Source organism: Labrus mixtus, chromosome 1, assembly GCF_963584025.1.
Source record: "Labrus mixtus chromosome 1, fLabMix1.1, whole genome shotgun sequence".
NCBI lineage: Eukaryota > Metazoa > Chordata > Actinopteri > Labriformes > Labridae > Labrus > Labrus mixtus.
Genome location: NC_083612.1, coordinates 7360356 through 7385914, shown reverse-complemented (window position 1 = coordinate 7385914; position 25559 = coordinate 7360356). Strand labels below are relative to the sequence as shown.

General features: G+C 43.4%; 1 protein-coding gene across 1 annotated transcript in view; it reads left to right on the top strand.

Moving 5' to 3' along the window:
* The first annotated feature begins 1293 nt into the window (after positions 1-1293).
* Positions 1294-25559, top strand: part of LOC132981939 (nuclear receptor ROR-alpha A-like) — a 90495-nt gene continuing 66229 nt past the window's right edge. Inside the window, exon 1 of the mRNA XM_061048132.1 lies at positions 1294-1745. Coding sequence (XP_060904115.1) covers positions 1583-1745 — 163 coding nt within the window. The 5' untranslated portion in view covers positions 1294-1582. The remainder of the gene's footprint in view (positions 1746-25559) is intronic.

Genomic DNA, 25559 nt, shown 5'->3' with positions numbered 1-25559 from the left:
TGGGGAGCTCTGAGACTTATTTAAACTGGTTGAAGAGGAGGAGAATATGTCACCTTTAAAGAGATCAATGCGTCTACTCTTCAGTTATCTTGATTTTAAAGTGAAACTCCTCCACTCATGGAAGTTCTGTTTTCCAAACACACCTCTTCACTTTATTCATAAATATCCTTTAATTGCTTGTTGAAGCTGTAATCATCCAGGTATTCACAACATGTGGGGTTGTTTTCATCAGAGGATTATTTAGAGGATTATTTATCATTTTCAAGATGTACAAAGTGACTTAATGACACTTAATGACAACAGTCACACCCTGAGACTGATGTCAGGTTTCATGACGAAGCAATGAGCTCAACTTATTATCATCATCGTCAATCCTGTTTCTCCAAAGTTCTGCTGCAGATCTGCTCCAAACTGACCCCCAATTAGTGGTGGCGATTCTAGAGTCTTGTGGGGCCTGAGGCAAAAATCATTTAGGGGGCCCTCCAACCAGCGTTCATCATGTCTGCCAGTGTCCCAACGCTTACTCCTCTTCCTCTTTTTGGCAACGAGAGTGACTGCTGTCAGATGGGACCCCTTAGGGAGGTTTCCTTCTGTCATGCAAAAATTGCACATTTTGGGCTGCTGCTTTGGTTTAAGTTTGTGAGCCCTCAGGGGCCCCCTTATGGTGTGGGGCCCCAAGCAGTTGCCTGCCATGCCTGTTGACAAGCAGCGCGTCTGCCAATTGGAAGATCCGAGGTTTGATCTCTGCCTACGAGTCCAAATGTTGAAGTTTCATCAGGAAGAATCTAATCTCCCATGATGGATGATTAGACTGATGAACTGATGAATGATTGGATCATTCGTCTACATTTTAATCCACTACATGAAGGCTTTTTCAACCGCTTCATCTTTTGCAATATTCATCAAATAAAAAAAAACATGTTTATTTATACTTTTCAATAAGGTACCATGTTATTGAAGCCTGGAGAGAAACTCACAGGCTCCCTGCAGAGTCAAATCATTAAAAACAAGTTCCACATTAAAGCCAAAAGCTGCAGCAAGAAAGAGGTGAAAACAGTTGTGCATCATGGATTCAATAGTGTTTGAAAAATGTTTGATTGTGGAGAAGTCTTTCTTCCTGTTGCTTTGGCACTAAGTAGGATATTTTGATCCCACCTTCTTTTAGAATACTTGAAGTCAGACTAATGTTTTCATTTGCAGGACTTTCACTTTTCACCTCTTCAGTGTTGTACTGTTAATTTGATTTATTTTTTTTGTACATAGAGTTAAGAACCACTTCTTCTATCATTGTTTGTTAGCCACCTCTATTTTCCCCTGTTGCTCCAGTCCGGGTCTGAGCCTCCAGGGAGGGCAGCTCCGCTCTCCACAGCGCCGCCCTCCCTCTCTCTCAGCCCGGCTTCTTTTCTCCTCCACTCGGCGCTCACAGCAGCGACCTGACAGCCGCGCTCCTCCCGCTGCTCAAACACGTCGCTCCACCGGCTGCTACCCGGGTCTAATACAAACCTTTTTTTGTTATACATAAGTAACCACTGACTTAGGAGGATTTTTGATCGCTTTTGGAGTTTCATTTTTCGGTGAATGGATGGAGTCGTCCCCGCAGGATTCGGCGAGCGACCCGGGCAGGAGCGGCTCTGAGCCCGCCACGCCGGTCACAGAGACGCCGGCGAACGTGGAGACACTGCCGGGCGGAAAGCACCTGACCCCGGCGAGGAGAAGCAGCGGCTCCGGCTCCGGCTCCGGCAAAGGTAAGACTTCTGCTGCTGGCTTTTATTTGACTTCATTTGGAAAACCTTTATTGTCAAAGCAGCCGCTGAATGTGTCAGCTGTCAGGGTGCAGCAGAAACTTCAAACGGCTTGTGTTCAGTTTGTCTGTGAGGCTCCCACAGACATGGCTCTGGTTTCTAACACTTACACACTCATGCTGCGCTCATTGTGTGACCTCTTACAACACAACACAAGGCTCTGGTGTTTGTTATGAGATGGTATTTTGCGGTTTGATCACCTGGATGCATGGTCGAAATCCCTTATAACCTATTTCTGACTTCATGAAGTCCCTGCATTCATTCAATGAAGATTGAGAGGTTGTAAGTGATTGTTCTGAATTAATTTGACACTTACATCTATGTACTTAAGTGGTTCAATAAAAGAGTCTTAAAGCTGCAGGGACAGCCTGGATGTCTACAGTTTGTGAAGAATAAAGACCGTTTTTCTAGTTTGGAGTGGACGAATCGCTGCAGACTGTTTCACACCTCTGACACTGGAGCACCAGTTGTCAGGTGTGCTTTATTTTACTGTCTTGGGGTTTTATATTAACCCATGTCTTGTGTCACTTATGAGATGGACATTAGCAACTCGCTAAATCCGGTGCAACCAATCGTTTCACACACTGTCCCATGATGAATAAAATACAGGAAATTAACAAACTTGTTGATTAATCAACTTGTGACAGCGTCCCAAAAAAGGATGACAACTATTTTGATGATCAGCTTTTGACTAAGGTTTTCCAAATGTCCAATACTTCGATACTTTAAGAACCACAATGTTAGGCTACATACATACAGGACAGCACATAAAAACACATTAAAGCATCACACGATTAAATGAGGGATTTCAGCAGCAAGTTCAATAAAGTGCAGAGTGCAAAGGGTCTGCTGTTATCTTCACACAATCTCTGTTATTTTAACGATGGATATTATCAGGAAAAGAGCTGTAAAAACATGCACATCTTCAGTCATTTTTTATAACCAGAAGCTGCTGCAAGAGAAAGAGAAGGAGCACTGTTTAAGTTGCACATTGCATCAAATTTGTGCGATTCAGACGGCGTGCAGGAATTTGCCTGCACCTATTCAGTACCTACAGGACTTCTCTTTGTGCAGCTGACACTGAAACAGGTATCGATACAGTTTGATTTGTATAGTGTCGTATCAAAGTGTAAACATCATGACATCCCTATTACACTAGAAGATCACATTAACCCTTCAGAAACACAATCATGGAAAGAGTGGAAAGAGTCCAGCTGCCAATCTGGACACACGCTCAAACAGAGTGTTTCTTCTTTTTGAGCAGTTTTAGGTTCAGCGTCCTGCCCTTAACACTTCGACATGCAGACAGTTTGCACAGCAGCCTCTGCCACCTGAGCATGACTGTGTTTCTGACGGGGGAATGTGTTCATCCAGTGGTCGGATGAAAGAGAAAGATCGCTGTTTTGGTTCGGTCCATTCACCATTTAAAGACACTTCCTTCTTTCTTTTCTTTCTTCATTTGGTTGGTAAAAACAAACAGGTAGCTTCTGATATCTGTCATGGTCTTTTTTCCATTTTCTTGACTTTTCATGCAGACAATACTTGCTATTTAAGTAGCTAGTGAGAAAAGTTGTAGCTTCAGGCCTTCTCTTCTTATGATGTTTTGTCGGAAACAGTCGTGATTAAAAGCAGTGGGGGAAGTGCAGTTAACTTCCATGAGTAACTTCCTGCATGCAGCTCAACGGTCTGTGTTCAGATTTTCCTGCAGCTCTCTGTTGGTATGCAGACTGAAGAGAGAGAGTGAGAGAGAGTGAGTGAGGCGGTCAGATCGAGCTTCATTGAGCCGTTTGTTACGTAACAGCTGCTCAAGGGAGAAGGAAGAGAGAGAGAGAGAAAAAAAATCCCAGGGAGCTGTGACGTAAAGCAGACGAGCAGCGAGTGTGACTCAGTTTCTGGGATGATCAGATGAAGCAGCGAGCCTCAATTCAGTTTGAAACTGAAGCTATCAAACACATGTAGTAAAGTCAGAGAGAAGTTACAAAAAAAGTTCCCTATTAAAAGTTCATAACAGTAGCAGGAAACAGAAATACTCAAAGTAAAAGGTACAAAACATCACAACAGCCGGGTCCGCAGGTCCTGAAATAGGCAAGAACAAATGAAACAGAATTGTGCCTGGGGACATGAATTTCCCCTTCTTGTGAGTCAGTCTGGATACATTTTAACCAATATAGTTTAATAACGTGAATGTTTTGTCTCAGTAATTACAAAAACTTTTAGATAGGCCAGTGGTGTAGCATGTAGAGCCACAAAGTCTGAATATGTATCAGAGTTTGAGTCCCTGCAAAACCTTAAAGGTCACATATTCTCCTCCTCTCCAGTGTAAATATGTCAGAGATGTCAGAGCTCCTTAAAACATGTGTGTGGAGTTTCTTGTTCTAAATCCACTCTGATCCTGTATTTGATCATGTCTATAAACTCCTCTATTTCAGCCCTGCTCAGAACAGGCTGTTTCTGTGTCTGTACCTTTAAATATGTAAATGAGCGGCGTCTGACCACGCCCCCTCTCTGGAAGGGCTCGGGTGTACTCAGGCTTTCTCGCTCCATGTCCTATTGTTTACAGTGAGAAGGCAGACTCAGAGGGCAGAACAAACACCTAGCTGTGGGAGTGTCACCCACCTGGGGGAGGGGTTACTGCCCTTTGTGATGTCATGAAGGGAAAATCTCCAAACGGCCTGTTTGAGCGCACATTTTCTGAAAAGTGGAGCAGGCAAAAGACGGAGAGGATGGACTTATCTAATCATTGGGGGGTTTGTAGATGAATTAGGGACACATATTAGGGTTAGAGAAACATGGTGAATGGTATTTTGTATAATATGTGACCTTTGATGTCCTCTGTTTGAACCGATGATCTGAGACACGGTGCTGGTTTTGATTTGAAACTTTTCAGTGATCAGTTTAGAAAGTTGGGCTGTGCATGAAAACCTGCGCTCTCCATGCTGTCGATGTGATCTTACAGAAATTAAAACTTCTCAGTAAGGACGCATGCAAAGTTGATAATGTTTTGTTCTGACTCTTAAAATGAATGCTGTTGTCCTAAAGTTAATAATGACAATGGAAACTGTGTGCAGTAAATCTACATTTGTCCTGTTTTGTAACAAACTGCAGACTGTCACCAGGAAGTGAAACTCTTCAACAACAAACCTTTTATTAGATACATTCTTGGCAAACAAATTAATTGTAAGAAAAACCTTGCCATTGTTCATGTTCTCGATCATAGTGATTATCAGTCTTGCAATTTCTGACAGCTTGAAGTCATCATTTGTGTTATGTAAGAGAGGACGGGTTAGCAGGGCACACAGCCAAAGCAGCCGGTTTTTGATTGACGAGTCTGAAACAGACCTGAGGACAGATTTACGGTTAAACTAACAGACTAACCTGCTGACCCACATTCCTGTGAACAGCAGCGGACTGCAGCAAACTTCTTCTTTTTTTCATACGGAGAAACTTTCTCTGATCCAGAAATAACTCAATCTCAGTCATCTGCTTGAGTTATGTCTCACAGAGGTGTTTTGATAACCACATAAACACAGGAACACATAAAAAAAACAAACAAGAAAAGCAATGGTTAAAAGAGACCCATAGTATGTTACAAAAGTGAAAGAATTCAAATGAGCCTTAAGAACTTTTAAAATATCTTGTGGAGGGATGCATCGATGTATTGGTTTAACATCGGTATCAGCCCTGTTGCATCAGCACATCGGTAAATACTGTGGCACGAAACGATGTCAGTGGTAGTGCCCGACCGATATTGAATTTTTGGGTCCCATACTGATATCTATATTAGAGAGAAAATACATCCGATACCGATATATCAGCCAGAAAGAGAACTGCTAGTTGAATACAACGATACTCAAATTAAATGATATTTGACTGGTGAATAAATCTACATATCGGCTGTCATATTAATCGGTCGAGCTCTAGTCAGTAGCCGATATTTATCTACTTACAAAAGAAGTCATGAAACAAACATCGGTATCGGCTCTGCCAATGAAATGCGTCTGATCCAACCTTCACAACAGGGTCCTAAGACGCTAACTAGACTCTTCTCCTTTGTTGGAACTAACTACCAAACTCCATTCTATCTGTAGAGTCCCTCTGCACCTGAAAAAGCTAAAGACCCAGCTCTTAATGAACACCTACGACCTTCATGATACTGATGATGATCACGACAGATTTGCTTGATGATGATGCTGATGATATTTAGGATGATCACCTGAATAAATTGTAGAATTGTAGAAAATAGTTCATACTTCTTCAAAATGACAAAATGTCAAACTGTGCAGAAACAAAGTGACTTCACCAAACACTCTCCGTCCCAAATGTTTGTTCTCAAAAGTAAATGTGATCCAGAAGAAACCATTAGGATCCTGGGTTTGTGCGGTCCTCACAGAGATATGAGGACATGCATACACACACACACACACACACACTTACAGTTCATCTGAACTCTGCGTCAGGTCGTCAGTTTGGTTCTCTGGTTAAGTTTTTCTTCTCTGCAGAGTTTCTCTCCTCACACCGCTCTGATGTTGTTGTGTCTTCACTTGTCTCCCCCCCCATCCCCCCCCCTCTTCTTCTTCTCCTCGGGGATGAGTCGGGCGTCTGAGCCCCTCGAGGTTTTTCTGTCTCGCCCACACAGCTTGTCTCCGTCTTTCTTCTTCGTCTCTTTCCAGACGCTTTTAGCTTCATTACAAACAATAAATCTGAACCTCCGTCGTCTGCCGTCTCCTCCTGGAGATCCTCTCGTCTCCTGTGTGTGGATAATGAACGCGGTTCAAAAAGATGCTCAGCGGGACTTTGTGTACACAACTTTTCATCTGTTCATGTGTTGTTGTTGTTGTTGTTGTTGTTGTGAATTTGACCTTTTGTCATGTGTCAGGTCAAAGACGGTTGACACTGGACCAGACAGAGAGAGATGTTACAGAGAAAGATGGAGGCACGATATGCCTAGTGTTAAGTGTGCGCCTGCCCGATGCACAATGGCCATAATCCTCCAAGCAGGCGGCGCGGGTTTGAATCTGACCTGTGGCTCCTTTCCTGCATGTCATCCCCCACTCTCTCCTCCTCTCTCTCCCTGATGTCTCAGTCTAGCCACTGTCCTATCTCTAAATAAAGGAGTAAAAAGCTCCAAAATGAACCTTTAAAAAAAAAAAGACTGCAGCCTCTGTACATGGAGTCCAATGTTTCCCACAGAATGACGCGATACCTGGTTGGTGGAGTTTGTGGCTAATGGGAGTCAAGGGGTCGACGTCCGTTTTTGTTTTTTATAAATATTAGGTTCGTATGAAATGTGTTTTTTCCCTCTCAATTAGTTATGTTTTTGCAACAAACAACTTAAATCTGCTCGTCTTATCCATGCACGCGCACAGACACAAACACCAAGAGTACGCCTCATGTTTTGAAAAGTTCCACTCGATATTCCGCTATTAAGGAGTTCAGCATCAGCAGCAAGCAGCCGTACATTAACATTATTAAAATGAAGCCATGAGAAGTTTCAGTTTTGATTTGAGCAAGGCACCACAACCGGTGTATTTACAAGAGGGATGTACGGACAGTGGACCTTCTCTCTCTCTCTCTCTCTCTCTCTGAAGCTGATGTGATTCTGCTCTCTTGGTTTTGCTGTTCATTATCTCTCCGCAGAAATCTAGAGGGAATTTTTATTTTCAAACAGGAGTTTTGTTATGTTGCACAGAGCCGTCGAGGGCTCAGGCGGCTCTGTGAATCTCTGAGCTCTGACATATCGACTTTTCAGACACATGGACTCAGATGCACCTGCAGAGTTGACCTCAGCCTCTCCTCTAACCGCTGCAGACCTCTGATCAGTTTTATTTTTTTTCCATATGAACTTCTTTTGTCTCGCTTTGAGAGAAGTTGAACATGCGACCCAGTTTGAAGTGGTTCTCAAACTGGGTGACGATGTGCTCAGCTTGTGGCTCGTGTGAAGTTATTTTGGCCGGCAGGTCCCCGGTGGCTCAGTGGTTTGGATGCTGGAGGAGGTTTGGTGTGTTTCAGGCTGGATGTGACTCTACAGGCAGCGCTCAGTGTTTTTTTTTTTTTTTCATGACAGCTTCCACTAACAGGATTTAATTATCTGGTTTGGGATGTGTTTCACTTTTTCCACTTTTCACACAAAGACAAACTGGAGTGCGAGTCTCAGAGGACTTTGGGGTTCAGGGGGTTTGCAGAGATTTGATCGGCTCAGAAGCAGCTGTGATGCTGCAGGAAAGAAATCTGCTAACTGGCTGCAAGTTTCTCCCTCAGAGCAGCAACTGTGTTTCTCTGCACAGACAAGTGAAACACACTTCTGTTTTTTTTTCTAAAAGTAAACTCAAAGACAGAAAAGCTCAACTACATTCTGCCTTTTGGCTCATAAAACAAAGATCTGTATCGTATGACGTTTCTTTTCTTAGTTCTGACTGCATCAAGTTTTTTATATCTTTCATTAAACTGAGTATAAATGTTTTTAAATAAGGTTAACTCTCCAGGATGATAACTGAGGGTAGTGGGACCTCTGAGAAGAAGGCGACACGCTGCAAACCTTAATCTCAGAATACCACTTAAGGGATGAGAAGCAAAATGCATTTCACCGTACACCAGTTTTTGTTTTTTTTAAAAGCTATTTTTTGGGGGGCCTTTTGTGCCTTTAATGGAGAGATAGGACAGGGGATAGAGTTGGAAATCAGGGAGAGATAGAGAGTAGGGAATGACATGCGGGAAAGGAGCCACAGGTTGGATTTGAACCTGGGTCGCCCGCTTTAAGGACTATAGCCTTGACTTACTTTGAATGCTTTGTTTTTGTACAACAGCTGATGACGATGCTGGTCGGAGAATGATTGTCTATAAGGACGCACTCACACTATGCAAATTTGTCCGGTCCCCATTCCTCCGCTGGCCTGCACTCACACTGCTCCAGGACTAACCGGGCCTGAGCACCGTTACCTCTTCTACATAAGGTCATAAAACAACACATGTATGGCTTTATGTGATCATGAAGCGTTCTTAGTTTAGAAGACAGGCAGCTTCACAACAACACAAAGAACATGACGCTACTTTACTGACTTTGTGTCTTATTTTGAGTCATGGTAGTCAGATACAGACAGAACACTCCGGGATTTCTCCATAATGAAGGCTGTCCATGTCCATGTTGTACCTGTGTTTGTGCTCGTGCATGAAGTGTACGGTGCTGAAGCACTCCTCTTCAAAGCGTGACAGGGCGATGTGTAGATTGGAGCACTCACACTCACTAATCAAATGAACTGGACTTTAGTGGTGAAGGATGCTTAGGCATTATACGGATTACCTCGTGTGAGTGCGCCCTAAAAGGCAGTCAGTAGAGGTGTGAGTCAGTGCCTTGTCTTACAGTTTGTGATTCATGGACTGCCGCTGATCTGTCTGTCCTCCACTCCTGATCGGTCACTTGTGATGTTTTTCCATCTGAATATTTCAGGTGGTCGTCTGCTGATTGGGAGTGGAGCAGGTTCAGTGAGCACAGCTGGAGGGTTTTGAGACTCGCTGTTAATTAAAGCCTCCAACAGAGCGTCTGAGAGGTCTTGAACCTACAGAGGGGCCTAAAAACGACTCTGGTGTGAAGTCGTCACATTTACTGATGTATTATCCTGCATGTTTGGAACACCTCTGATGAAAAGTGCATTTAAAAAAAAAACCCGATGTACTTCATGTTATTTACCAAACACCTCCTCCTCCTCCTCCAGACTCACACATGTGGTGAATGACTCCGCTTTAATGATAATTACCCAGAGTGCCTCTTGCTCCGGTCTTCAGCCAGCTGTTAATTAACGTGCTGACGGCTCCTTTGTGCGGTGGCGGGTCTGCTGGGTCAAATACGCCTCGCTGCTCGCTTATAGAGACAGAAGATCGCTGTCGTGGAAATTTCATCATCTCCGTCAGAACTCGATCCGGCTGCGGGATCTGATGCAGAAAACATGTGGACGAGGTTTTATCATCACATCAAAGCTGGAGGAAAAAGGTGGATTTGTTTAGATTTCTGTTGTGTAATCACAGTTTCTAAACTCCATGAATCAAAGATGAAACACCTGTTCATCTTTCTGAATAGATTCCTCCATAGGTCTATATTTTGACCACTTCCAAAACCATCAACGTTAAGCTCAAAGTCACCGAGCAAGAGACGGGCTACAGCCTGGAAAAGTCAATCACAGGGTCGACATATAGAGACAAAACAACCATTCACACTTACACCCATGGGCAAGTTGGTCATTTTCTCTGGACACACTTTTTAAGATTTTGGTTGAAATTGTCTTTAGGTCCTGACAGAAATTAATAACTCCTGTTCTCTGAAAAAGGAACAAAGAAAATCCGTCATCTGTGAGGATTTTCTCTCCTGGTACTCCGGTTTCCTCCCACAGTCCAAAGATTGTTAGGTCAAATGGTGAGTCTACATCAGGGGTGGGCAACTGGCGGCCCGGGGGCCACATGCGGCCTCCATCAACCCTCAACGTGGCCATCAGGTCGATTAATTGGAAACATGAAGAAAACATGACAAAATCTGCATTGAAATCATGAAAACCAGAAATATGTCCATAATAATATTTGATCACTGATATACTGTATGTTAAGTAAATTTGAGACAGACACATTGACTGTAATCATTTTTGTGTTCTACAATTTGGCCCTCTGGCAGTGAGAATTAAATGAATGTGGCCCTTGCTGTGACCAAAGTTGCCCATCCCCGGTCTACATGGTGTATGGTGACCAGTCCAGGGTGTAGCCCACCTCTCGTCCAATGACAGTTGGGTCACGCAGCCCCTTGCGACCCCGGATGGGGAAAACGTAGATGATGAATGGATGGTTATCAGGGTGACATTGCACCAATAGTTACCAATTTTTGTCATTTGGCCTAAATGATCAGTCAAACATCTGGATCTCAGAACATTAACAGATTCATGTTGAGGAAAGAAACACACATTTTATCAAACGTCCTTCAAACTTTTTATTCTCGATTTTGTTCTGGAGTTGAGCCTGATTACACCTAAAGTCGATTTTAACAAGATCTTAATATTCCTCAGACTCGTCCTCCTGAAGGCTGTTTACCTGCCTCTGCTGCGTGTATTCTCTGTCCCTCCTTCCTCTGTCTCCTCCTCTTCCTCCTCGACAGCTGGCCAGCCAGTCCGCAGATATCTATTAGCAGGTAAAGAGAGTCAAGTCCTTGTTAGACTCTGCTCAGAGTCCAGATGGTGAGAAGCAGTTTGTCAAAGCAGAGGAGGAAAATAAGACCTAAAGGAGGTTAGCTAACAACATGACTTTTTTTTTAGCATCATCTTTACTTCCTCATTCTTTCCTCATAAGTCATAAGCAGTCAGAACATGTTTTGATCTCCTTATGAGTGACTTCATTGTCATCTCTGTCTGGTTAACGCCCATTATTGGCTGATTGTTTGAGCATGAGCAACATTTCTGTAACCAGCTAACGTTAGCAACAACAGGCCTGCTAGCTTAGGGTGACATATCCTCAAACCTTCTGTTGCCTGTTGTATTTTAGCACTTCAGTCCCTTATTCAAACTTGTTGACCTTTCACATGTTGAGGGCTAGCTTATGTAAACAGGCTTTAGTGAGCTTAGCAGCCGATTTCCCTGAAGCTAACCAGCTAACATTAGCTGCAGGAGGCTTAGTTTTCTGTTCTGTTGCACAAACATAAATTGACCGTAATTGTACGTGTTTAAATAATGCCACAGAGTTATTAAAAACAGCTCTGAGCACAGAAAGTTCAACTCAATTAAATAAAAAAACTGTTTCTGTCATCAACATGAGAGCCCTTCAGTTTGATTAACTGGAACTCAGAGCTGCAGCCAGGATAATGATGATTGGTTCTTTGATTATAGCAGACTTCTTTTGACCATTTTGTTCAGAAACAGAAGCAGAAAAAGCCATCGCTGTCTCTTTAAGAACCTCCGCCTGACTCCTGTTTCACTCCAAATTTGAGAATCTGTCATGGTCTATATTTTCTCCTGCAGAGAAAAGACCGCTTTGCACTGACACACGCAGCTTTCCTCTGTACTTTGACAGGACTCTCGTAGGTTTAAAACATTCTTCAGACCTCCATCTTCAAACTGATGGAATAAAGTCTTAAATTCTGAATCTATATCGATCAGGTGAAGCAATAATTGTGATAAACTCACATACATGTAGGCCATCCTACACACAAACGACTCTCTGGACACTCAAAAGGCTAAGCTTGTATTTTTAGCACACACTCTCTAATAAAGTGGATTTTTAATGTCATTATAAGTGCTCTCCCTCCTGTGTGAACACAGATAGCCGAGGAGAAGCTTCATGGACATCATTCACTGCTTCAGATACCATCAGAGTTCAGTCTCTAATGATTAAATGACGAGGTCGATCCGTCTGCGTGACAGACGACTGACAGCTCAAAAACTCTGCAGAGATCAGAAACACACAAGTCTGTTACACGCTCTGATGAAACTTTTCTTCGGCTGAGGACCATCCTGGGATTTATCGGGCTGGAGAGTAGGGGTGGGATGAAATATCGATATGGAACTATATCGTTGTCATGACTCGTGTGATCCAAGTATTGATATGCTGGCTCCATAAATGTAGTTAATTGGCAGAAGAAGTTAGCTCTAGTGTCGTCCCTCAACCACCGCCGTCCTCATTCATTACCTTCTGATGAGAACGACCGTTTGGAGTGCACAGAAGGTCGCAGTTCACACAAATATTTGCAGGTTTGTATAGCGACCCTTTGTTTCTCCTTCAGTGGGCTGCCGTCTGCAGAGAGACGAGTCTCCCTCATGTAAGTGTGCATTTACTGAGGTGAATAGTGCATGCAATGGTCAAGTTACACTGAGGGCGCCCTCTGCTGGATCAAACTGAAAACTACATCAGACGGCCCAGTGCGCTGATAGATTGTATATGTTGAATTAGAACGGCTACAGTAATGTGAACTTTCTCCCCCAGGTTCAAATGGACGTTCAAACTTCGACTAACAAATGACAGCCCTAGTGTTTACTGGTAGCAACAAATGTTAGCATGCTATGCTAATATATGAGGGTTAACATGTTGGTCGTACTGACGTAAAATGTGAGCATGTAACTAAGCGTTGTCTTTGTGAACATTTCAGCAGCATTGCAAATGCATTCAGCTGCTGGATTGTCTGCAGACGCTTCATTTTTGTTTCTTACAGTTTTCTTCTGGGCATTAAGGAGCTGCAGGATGTTAACACAAAGACGCAAGAGTTGTGTGACTATTATCCAGATTGCGATGTGAGTGTGTGTGTTGATGTTGAGGTGAAGCTTCCCTGCAGGATTAAAGTGAACCATCATTTAACCGCTGTGAATCCTGATCAGCCTCTCTCAGCACGCTGAAGTCATGTCAGGCGCTGCCTTTGATGTCACTACGTTTTTTTTTTCCAGCGTCGGTGAAGGTGGAGTGGGTGTTGGGGTTGATTTGCATACAAAGCTATTCTTGACTCCTCTTTGTTCTTGCACACGGTGTGGAAGCTCTAATTGTCTTCATTGTCAGAGGTGTTTATCTGGTTGGATCAGCGCAGATTTGGCATGATGCTGGGTGGCGGCAGAAATCAGACAAAAAGAGAAAAAAAACTTGTTTGGGGATTTTTTCTGCTGAAGACATTCTTCTGTTTGATTACTGCAGAGTGTGAACAGTGCGCACCATTTTAATATGGACAGCGCTTCTTGGTCTCCTTCTGTTGTGATGAATTGAAGCCAGAGTACCGTGCAGTGGTGACGTTATTTAGAGCTGACATGTGCAGAAAGGAGCTGGTGAAATTGATGCCACGCCCCTTCTGCTAACCAAAGTATACACATTTCAGTTACAGATAAAACATCAGGTGGGCACGGTCCACATCAGAACAGATTCTTGTGTCAGTTTTGAGCGGACAGTCATGGTATCCTCTACTCTAATAATCCAGCTGTAAGGAGACTCATCAGTCAACTGAGCTGTCAATCATCCAGTCTCCATCTGATTGATCCATTATCTATATACTCCATTTCCCATTCAGGGTTGCAAGGGACTGGATCCCAGCTGTCATTGGGCGAGAGGCAGGGTTACACCCTGGACTATTCACCTGTCAATCACAGAGCTGACATATAGAGACTGACAATCAGTCACACTCACATTCACACCTATGGACAATTTAGAGTCAGCAGTTAACCTAACGAGCATGTCTTTGGACTGTGGGAGGAAGCCGGAGAACCCGGAGAGAACCCACACATGCACGGGGAGAACATGCAAACTCCACACAGAGACTCCTGTCAGATGGGGATTCAAACCAGGAACCTCCTCGCTGTGAGGCCACAGTGTTACCCTCTGCACCACCGTGCAGCCAGCATCTAGTCTCTTTTATATCAAATAACTATTGAAACTAAACTACTCAGAAACATGAACACGTGGACATAAATCAGCATGACACTAACTCTCACCACTCTGGTTTGAGAAAATATCATTTGATGTGTATTTGAACTTTTATAGTTTGACCCATGTGGCGTCTGTCAACATAAAGGCGGCGGGGTTTATGACCTATACTGCAGCCAACCAGCAGGGGGAGCTCTAAATATTTTGGCTTCACTCCCCGGTAGCTGATGTGAATTTGATCTACAGAGCCACCGGCACACATGTCTATTCATTTACATCTTTGCAATGACATTATGACATTATATGTAACATGCTGGACACATTTATTCTTAAACATTTGTCACAACATTCAGGGGATTTTTTTTACCTACAGAGTCCTGAAAACTGTACCAGTAAGAGATTAAATATAAGTAATCAAAAGTTTACTTGAACGCCTCATCATTTTTAGTGTCTTGCCAACAAATTTTCATATTATATATCTTTAATGGGAGCTTAAAGAATCTAAATGGAGCATTTTCAACACTGACTTAGTGTTACACATAACATTCAGTGACCATATGTACAGTAGAGGCCTACTGCAGATGTGTGTGTGTGTGTGTGTGTTTGTGTGTGTGTGTGTGTGTGTGTTCTTGTATCTGCACGTGTGTTAGTGAGTCTCTGTGGACACCAAGAATTTCTTGTGCCGCTGATTATTTTCACTCTATGAATCCACCAGGGAGCCTCAGATGATGCAAAATGCAAAGATGTTTGTTTTTCTCTGTGTGTGTGTGTGTGTGTGTGTGTGTATTTTTTTCAAAAAACAGACCCTCATGTCCTTTGGTTTACCATCTCGCGAAAAAAGTAAAGGATGTTGAAGGTGACAAACTGATATCAGATCTGTGTTTTCCGGCAGCTGTTAAAACACACACACACACACACACACACACACACACACACACACACACACACACACACACTGTTAGTGTCTAACAAGCCATCTGTTTGTGACTTCTTGGTAAACTGAACGTCTATCAGATCTGTTTTTGATCACATGGTGATTGTGATGCTTATTGGGACGTATGAGAGGAACTCTACAGAGGTATTGTCACACTTTTGATATGAAAACGAATCAAAAGAGGACTCAAATCTCAGCTGCATAACTGAACTGAAAGTCAAACAGGCAACAGAGCGGCAGGCTGAACTTCATAAACACTGTCTAATAACGACCCCTCAGTCTTTTCAATTCAGGAGTACTCATCAGGATCTTCATCATCCCCACAGATCTCCTTCTCCTTTTCACAAACAGAGCCGGTAATTAAAGCCAGAAATTTCTCTTTAAGGCCCTCCTCTCCACATGCCCACTGTCTTCTTATTGGCCAGCTCTCTGGAAGCCTTCAGGGGGGCAGAACGCTGCAGGGCTGCCAAGAGAGGGCTGCTCTCAATCGCTGGGAGAAGAGAGTCTGTGTAAGAAGTTTCACCGGCTTACGCAGAGGCTTGAAGCCGTCTGGTGAAATTCTCGGTTTCATATCAGGGAACTATCGCATGATTTGAAGAACAAGTCGTTTGCAGAGTAATGCATTGTAACACTATATGTGAGTTTTAAAGGGGACAGAATCCACATTGACAGTGTTTGTGAACATATATTTGGGTAACCTGAGTGTCTACTGACCCACAAAATGTGAAATAAACCCATCCAGTCCTTTGTTTGTGGTCTGCATAAGTCTGACAACACAGAGAAAATGCTCTGTTTTAAATGTGCTCTCCTTGTGATGTCACAGTGGGATTCTGGTAAAAAAAATATCCTTCCCTCCTGTGTTGTCTCCGGCGGCCATGTTTTTCCCAGGGGGCACGCTGACAAGTTGCCATTGAAGCTTAAAGCTGAACTCGTGACGGCACCGGTCGACACACCCCATGGGGAGAGGGGGGCTCATTACATTTAAAGAGACACACACACCAAAACGGAGCGTTCTGAGAGAGCTGGTTTATACAGGGTCACAAACCTCCTCTGGTGCTTGATTCATGTTATATTTTGACCAAAGCACAGCACAGATGTTTCATTTAGACCACAGGGGGACTGTTTGAAAAGGTGGAAGAGGGGAATAATATGACCTCCTTAAAATAGGGATCAGCTGAATAAGTTAACATTAAATAGACAACATATTACATAATGCAACAGGAAAAAAACCTACTGCCATTTATGTGTGGTTCATGAGTTCAGGTAGATATGATCCTGATGGTACATGTTAATATACAGAAGACATGATGAGTTACTAAGCAGAGCTTGTGATGCAAAATTGGTTGTGTGGCCCTTTAAATTCAACAGATCTGCATGCATGAGCTCTGTATGTGGCTAGGTTCATTCAACGAGCTGCTGACTGATGAACGTAGACAGCAGCTCATCACATACATGTTTTCATGTCTGCAGATTGTCGTTGGTGAAACCTCATTTTCTCTTCTCCTAATAAACTAAATTAACCATTTAAACCCTGTCAGATCATCACCGCTCTTTCCTCGTTCTTGGAAAGTTAACATTTTGTAGACGCATGGTGACGTGTTTTAAAATCCACCAAAGCTTACAGAGCAAAAGTGTAAACCGCTGCAGCATCGTCTCATCTCACGCTGGACTGCAGAGACTTCCACGCTGACAGCCAGCAGCTCTTTGAAATGCAAAAGCGAAGCACTCAGCTGAGATCAAAGCAGGTGTTTCCTGTCAGCCGGATCTGATCTGGTGTCAGTCTGCAGCTTGGCCCGCTGCTCCAAACGTGCTGCTGCAGTCTTCAGGCCTCAGGATGCTCACGACGTCTCTTCTGCACACTTGAACTGGAGACATAATCACGCTCAGGCACAGTTGCATGAAAAAATTAGAGAGCATTTGGATTCCTGTATGAAATGCTGACTTTTAAAAGAAACTAATCGAGGTTCAATTTAGTGACAGTTTCACATCATCTGTACCCGAACCAAACAGGTAACACTAGAGACATTTACAAAGCAAAGCGTCAAACGCATTTCTATGTTTAACTGAGAAATATCAAACGTTTAGTCATTCATCTGGCTCCACCTGCTCAAGGTGTGCAAGTCGACAGGATCCTGACATTGGTGTCAGGTGACACAACTGTGGAGACGCTAAGTAGCCTTGAAATCTCTGAAGAAACATTTTAACATTCTCATGATCAATTAAACCATCAAGGCTGCACAATGTGATGCTAAACCTGTTAGCCCATTAATGGCAATTTCCATTATGTGTTAGCATCAAGCTAACAAACTAGGACGTACATCCTGGCCCATCTGTGATCACTATTAATGTAGGGCGGTTTGTATACGGATGTTTCATATATTGGATCTGTGTGTTAATCATCAGAGCCCGACCGATTAATCGGACAGTCGATAATATCGGCCGATATTAGCATATCCAGTGACTATCGTTATCGGCTAGTTTTATCGCACTATATGTGCGCATATTACCAGATTTATTCACCAGTCAAATAGCATTTAATTTCAGTATCATTGTGTTACACTAGATGTTTTCCTTCACCAGCAGAGGGCGCTATATGGTTTACATGGCGCATCATCACTCTCCAGAGTGTTGAGTGGTGATGCACGTACATGCGCAGTTACTTCCCAGTTGAGTGACCGTCTTGTCTTTGTTTCTGCAAGTGTTTGATAACTGCATTATAGGGATCAATGGAATAAATGTGTTTATCCTTATTTATATATCTCTACTGATCGAACACAGATCCAAGAAAGATATCGGCCGGTATATCGGTATCAGATTTGTTTCTCTCCCTGATATTGATATCAGTATCGGCCCCAAAAATCCCACATCAGTCGGGCCTTAAAATAGTTTAGTCTGTTTTTTTTTTCAATACTTGAGTCCGTGTAGTCGTCCACCACTCGTGTACATGAGGACATATCTTCTTCTGTCTGTGCTGCATCACGGTTCTGTTATCATTTTAAATCGTTTTTTTTTGCATATGAAGCAAGAAAGTGAGGGGGTGGGAGGTGGGGAAGGGGGTGCAGTTATTTGAATCTTATTTGAAGAATTGTTAGTGACTCTTGAAGAGTACCTTTAATTGAAATGCCCATCATAAGTATCGATAGTGATACCGATGAGGATTCCCGTCCCAGATGATAACAGTGGTGTAATTCTTAAATGAGCTCTGAAGTTTTCTCCTTCGTATTCCTGGCGAGTCTGTCGAGTCCTTGGAGGTGACTTTGCTCGCCTTTCAGGATCCAAATGAAGGACAGCGAGGAGGAGGAGGTGGTCATCTTATTCTCTGAAAGTGGAACAATGTCTGAGCTGCTGGTGATCGATGATGAAGCTTCTCCAATTTTTTATACCTGCAGGTCGACGTGAGCTGGTATTCTTAGACCTACCTCTCTCTCTCTCTCTCTCTCTCTTTCACACACTCACACACACTCACACACACACACAGCGTTGTCTCGGTGTAATCATTTTTCTGAAGGAGGTCGTCGTGTCTTTTCGCTGTTAAACACGTCGACACGGATCAACTCGTGTTTCGTCTTCTGTGACTTTGAGCAAAGTTACCCAAAGTTGAAGTGAAAGTGATGTTTTTTTTTTTTTTCATCTCCGTCGTTCGCCCTCAGGAGCTCAGCAGCTCCTCACAATATTGATTCATTTCTGTTTCCCAGACGAGATATTTTAGGGAGAAAACCCGACATGCAGACTCACTAAGTGATTGATGGCACAAAGGGAAAACAACCTGTGGCGCTCGTTTTCAAAGGACAGCGGGGAAGTTTTCGTCCTCGGGTGACAGAACGTCTACGTTAAGAGTGAAACAAACTCGGATAATGAGTTGAAGCCCCCGACATGGCGTCTTACAGGCATGACTCTGTTTCTTGGAGAAACAGAGAGATGCTTATTAAAACAATTTGAAGGTGACATTAACAGACACGGGGTCCATTAGACGTGTCAGAGAAACGCCAACTGAAACTCAGTCACTGAGGTGAACAGATGACAGAATTTCTGACTGTGGCGCTTGACGCAATTGTTTTTTAGCGGCATAAACAAAAATCCACGGATCCTTCCAAATCAAGGTCCTATTCCAGTATTAGAAAAATTGTCGCATTTATACATATTTCAGGTTTTGAATGTCTTACACCGTGTCCTAACAGCACGCTCTTTGTCCACATTGCGTCCGTTAAATACTTAATTGCTTTGTTATTTCAGATCCTATTGCAGAAAGTATGCCATGTTGTGCTTTTATTTTGAAGGTGGACAAACTGAAGTTTGGTGCTTTTATTTTGAAGGTGGACAAACTGAAGTGTGGTGCTTTTATTTTGAAGGTGGACAAACTGAAGAGCGATGCTTTTATTTTGAAGGTGGAAAAAAATGAAGTTTGGTGCTTTTATTTTGAAGGTGGGAAAAACTGAAGTTTGGTGCTTTTATTTTGAAGGTGGAAAAAACTGTGAAAGTGAGATGCTTTTTATTGACGAGCTGTCGACTCAAATCACAACAGTCTCAGCAGCAGCTCACGCTTCCTGATGCAGCGCTCTTTGACGTAACATCTGGTGTTTCCACGGCAACAATAAACATATCTTGTTTGTCCTGGCGACTCTGTCATGGAGGTTCACGGCTTTGATAACTGTTTGTTTCAAATGCCTCCTAATCTCGGAACAAGGACAAGATCACCAGTACGTTATAAATCTTCTTCAACGGCAAATCAGGCATGAAAAACTTTATGAGGAAGCAAGAAGAAGATGATGTTTTCTACTATCATTTAGCTGAAACCACTGATGCGTTCACAGGCTGTAGGAAACCAGAGTTACCACACTGAGGTGAGAACGCAGCACGACTCAGAGACAGGAAGTGGAAAACAACCTGTTGGCGCAAAATCCTGAGTGTCATATTTCCCCTGAGGCAGAGAGACCATCAGTGAAGTGACACACACACACACAGACACACACACACACACGGTTATCTCTCAGCCACATGTGTGAGTGGGAGGCTGGCGTTTCCAAACCCATTTCACTTCCAACATCAGGCGTTATTGCTTATCATTCACTCCGCAGCCTGACACGTTTTCTATACGTCGTTTATTTATGGCGTCTGTAATTAGACAAAGTTGTTTTGGTCGCGTGTCAGAGAAACTTCAAGTGTGTCATCACGCCGCGGAGGAGCGAGCACAGAGTCGGTGTGGGGATGTTTACGTTGGTGCATTTGCTCGACATAAAACGTGCAGGATGTTTTATAAAAATATGAGCTGCGTCCGTCCTCGTTAATATTCCCGCTGCGGCCTCTCCTCCCTCACCTTTTCCCTCCTGCACAAATTAAACTCAGATTGGCTGCTCGCCGCCCGCTCCGAGAACTAAATTAACTCTGGGAAATTGAATTTTTTTAGTCTGGAATATTTCTGTCCCATCAGCTGATGATTCATGGGCCGTGTGGATGGAGGCGTGTTCGAGACCTTTAGCTCTGAAAAAGATGTTTTTTATTGCATTTCCTTCACTTTCAGTTCCCTCACTTGGCGCCCTAACTACGCATCCTTCCTTCATTGTTTTTGGTTTCCTAATAATGTTGCATCTTCCTGTTCCTCTCTCCCCCCCCCACCCTCTATTGGGGAAGTTTTCCATTGTGCTCTTCTTCTCGTCCGTCTCTCAGCGATGCTTCACTCGTCATTTCTTCTCAATTAGAGAACTTTTGTCTTTCTTCCTCATGAAGCAGACAGCTCTCTGTTTTTTGTTTTTCCTCGTTCCGTCACCAGATAACATCCTGCTTCCTTGTTCAGAACTACAAAGCGTCCTTCTCAGGGTTGTGTGCTCTCTGTGGACCTAAGAGACGCCAAATTCACACACACACACACACACACACACACACACACACACACACACACACATAGTCATAGTTCCATCTGCATATGGTGATCATATTGCATGAAAACCTGCAGGGTTAGAGCACCACTCCTCTGATTTTTTACCCCGACTCGTTCTCCCTCTTGTTACTGTTAGAGGGGTCTCTGTGCAGGATCCACCTCTGCAATTCAATTCAAATTCAAATTCAAATAACTTTATTTATCCGTTAGGAACTTCATTTGTGTAAAAGAGCATCAGTGCGCATACAGCTAGACACAAAAACAACAGCAGAAACACACACATACAAGTGGCTCTATTAAAAGCATGATGAATAGGTCATAAATAATTGTTATGAGCGGTTAAATGAGTGGTCTTAAAAATAAATAAGAAATAGATCATTTGTTCATGAGTCCTTCTGAAGTTCAGATTTGATGCTCCTGTGTGGAGGATTTGAAAGAGTCTGAGAGTGAAGGGATGGAAGAGACGTCCTGTAGAGCGGTGGTTCTCAACTGGTGGAGTCGGGACCAAGACGTGGGTCGGTAATGTGTGCCTGGAAAAAAACTTAGACGTGTTTGTTTTGTTCAGCTTCTTGTTTCTGTCACATGTTTATACCGACTCAGGTCCAAACTGCACAATTTTTTTCCAGTAAATAAATCTGACTGGTGGAAAAAAATATCAGAAAAATCACTTCAAAGAGGAAGAGGAGGAAGTTAGAGGAAGTAACTCTGCATGCCAGCAGGCGGCGGTAGTCCGTTGTTATGACACGAGAAGACCATTTTCACACCGCTGTCGGTCACCACTCGTATTATAGGTAGCCTTCTAATGGAGAATAATGTCTGATAAAAAGTAGAAAATGGCGCTGGCGTTGTTGTCAGCCCTTGGTCTTTTAGTGGAAAAAGAAAAGAAGAGGCGGAGGCGACAAATAAGGAGAAACCGCACTAATGGGTGAAAGCGTGGATACTACAGCGGCATGCTCAAGGGGCTTTAATGAACCTGTGAGAGCCGGAGAGAAATGGAACCTCCAAACAGCCAATCAGAGAGATTCCTCTCACCGACCGACGTGGATTCAATTTGTCAAATCGGCCGAAAAAAGGCAGACGGGCCGAGCCGGAAACACCGCAAAAACTTGGGCCACGATCGCTCTCAACTTGGACCGTCGGCCGCCGATCTCCTTGGCGTGTCAGGGCCTTTACACAGACGGACACACTGAGTGTTCATCAGCAGCTTATATCAGGGAATATAAGTGTGACAGTGTGGGTTTGACTCGTCAACCCTGGCTCTCACCTCCTGACAGTGAGGCGGTGCGGCGCGTCACCTTTCACCTCCTCAGTCTGCTGGGAGCAGATGGAGGAGGAGACGCTCTGTCCCCTCTTTCTCCTCAAACGCATCAAAGTGACATAACTACATTAAATCCTCTTTATCTAACACTACCGGCTTTATCTAACAGCAGCAGATAGATAAAGCCGGTGTAAATGAAACGTTGAGCTGTCAGGGAATCCGACATAATGCTCATGAGCTCGGTGATGATGTGAAAGTGTTCTGCATCATTGATGTGTTTTTTTAAGACTTGAAGTTGAATCTTTAATCGCTGAGCATGATGGGAGGCTCATGATCATTTTCATCATTCAGTAGCTTCCTTTGAAGTCCAACAGTACACAAGCAACAAGACAGACTTCCCCTTTTCACTCTGATTTTTACTGGATACAGAGCTCAACAGTGTGGCTCCAGAAGTAAAAACTCATTTCATTTTCTCCAAAGCCGATTTGATGATTAGTCATGATGTCATAACCATCACAGGTAAACTGACCACGAGCTACCTGAGTGTGTAACGACGGTTTATGTTCCTGTAGGAGACACAAGTTTGTCTGATATCAATCTCGCTTTAAGAACATGGTTTATTCACGATATCAAGGAAAAAGAACTACACTACCCATGATCATGGAGTGTCACAGCGATGTCTCTGATTGGTGGAACTTGCTGTTACCATGGCAATGTTTCCCACCCCTCAGTGCCGCATGCAAACGGATGGTTTCGCTAGCGGGCTAGCTAGTTAGAAAACACGAAAAGTGACTAAAGTTACATTCAAGAAGGAGCGATATCATTCACAATGCATTGTGGGATGTGTAGTTCCTTGACTCCGGACGCAAATTATGCACTCAGTCTTGTACTTTTGGCTTTTTCTCAGTTTTTCAACGCCGTTTTGGCTCGGAATCAAATGTACTATAGCCCCGAGTAAAAGGGTAGCTGGTTGTCATGGTTACAGGCGTCAATCTCTTGGTATAAGGATTTTGTGAAATTTCAACGGAGGATTTGAATGGGCAAATTTACTTCTGGAACCAGAGCTGCTGAAAAAGTGGGCGGTCATTGTTCAGCTCTATTCAACATTTAATCCGCTGCAACACACGTTTCTTCTATACACGAGAAAACAGCCGCCTCAACAACTGAAACTCATTCTGTATTTGATATTGCATCATATGAATCTCATTCTAATATGTAATGTCTCCATAAATTGAAACATCTATTTTGATGCTCCTAAGCCTTAATAATCGAGCTTGTTGTTATGACATTAAACTGAGACAAAAGCTTAATCTGAAATAATAACTGAACGTAAAAATAAATGTGATTAACTGCAGTTGAGACTCTATGTTAGCAGATGTGTCGTATACCATACAGGATTTAAGAATCAGTAACATGTGTAGTGAGTGAAATGATAAAGTGATCTTACTATATGATCAGACATTAAGGAAACATGCTATGTTGAAGTGCTGGCTTCTCTGACAACAATGCAGCAGTCAGTATGTCCTCCTTCTAACTTTAGATTCTGGTCCTGAATGCTCTGGATTTGTTTGGACCAGAGAAGGTAGGCGGTTTTAAGACACCCCCACACGGCCGTTTTGGACGCCCCTCGGTTTGCCAGATGTGAGACCAGTTATCAGGTCAAACCAACAGGTGTTGCAGAGTCGAAGACTCGAAGTAAAAAAAACTCAAACATGAACCCCTCACCTTTTCCTGAATCTCCATAAAACTGGACTTGAAGAACGTCTGTTAGCTTTTCCGCCTTGTGTTCGGCCTTTCATTCCCTCAGTCTTTTAGGCTCAAACTAGAACACATAGCGATCCCTTTAATGGGCTTTAATGTTTGATATGTCTGACTGGAGTTCACTTGTTGTTTTTCTTCTTCCTGCTGTTTTCTATTTTTCATTTTTATTTTGGTTGCAGAACACAAAAACGCGTTGGCCTCTGATTGGTCTGACAGTTTTGCTGCTGCAGAGGCAGACGTTTTCGCACGCCGTGTTCGGGCTCCTGATGGAGCTTTGTTCTGCTGGTCTGTGATCGGTGGCTGATGAAACCCTGATGCAACATCAGCCCTCAGAGCTGTTTGTAAAGAAGACAACACCCACCATCAAGAGCAGATATACAGCACGGGGCCTGTGTGAAGAAGAAATGATAAAACAGTGATTTCATCCCTCGCTGTTTGCTCGCCACTCTTGTTTCACAGCCGTTAGCGACAAATAAATAAAACTAAAGGCTCAAAACTTTGAGATAGTCTATCCAACATGTTACAGATATTTGAGATATCACCACAATCTCTAAACGTCTCATAGCACACTTTTGAATTGTGAATATTAGGTTGTGGATAGACCTCTTGGCGTTGTGGCCTTACGTTCATCAGGAGGCGTTACGTCCCCTCTCCAAGATGGCAGCCGGGCAGCAGGTGTGTTGGCGTCTCCGTGTTTATATCGATGGTTATAAGTGATGAGCCTGCAGTTCTGCTTTCTCTTGTTTGAAGGTTTCTTCTTCTCTGTCCTTCACACATTGATTTTTTTTCCCACTCCTGAGCCCCCTGATAGATGGAGCCTGTTTCAACCTGCAGGTGTGTGTGTGTGTGTGTGTGTGTGTGTGTGTGTGTGTGCGTGTGCGTGTGCATGTGCGTGTGTGTGTGTGTGTGTGTGTGTGTGTGTGTGCGTTAAGAGTGTTTTGCCACATGTGGGGACACATTTCGGACTTGAGCCACAACATCAGGAATCTGTTTTTCTAGAGGCATCATGAAAAGGGATGTGTTTCATACAAATGATTTTCCATTACCATTTTTTCTCCCTGACACCAATCCTAATCATAGACTTTAAATATTAATGGACGATCCTGAGTGACGTCACCCGTTTGTTCCTGCAGGCGGCTCTCGAGTCTCAATCAGCAGCCGCCATGCTGGAAATCCTGTCTCAGCCTAACTTTCATTCAACCTAACGACAGGCTGAGAGCTGGAGGTGGGGTTTAAGCCTCTTGACAAACAGCTACATCGCGCCCACCTGTCAATCATGTCGGCTACACGCCTAACTATGGATAACTTTTATTGTTCATCAAATCAAATCAAAAAATTCACCCCCCCGTACAGTGTGTGCCAGTGATGACAATAACTAATCAGACCCATTTGTTGTTTTGTACCAGGCTGTAAACATGTTAATTTATGCTGTAAAAATTACTTTTTTGAATGGGTGTGTATGTGACTTCCTGTGCTCCTGGAGCCAGCCTCTAGTGGACACTCGGTGAACTGCAGGATTTTGGACTGCCGCTTCGGCTTCATTTTCAAGAATGAAGGTTGACGCTT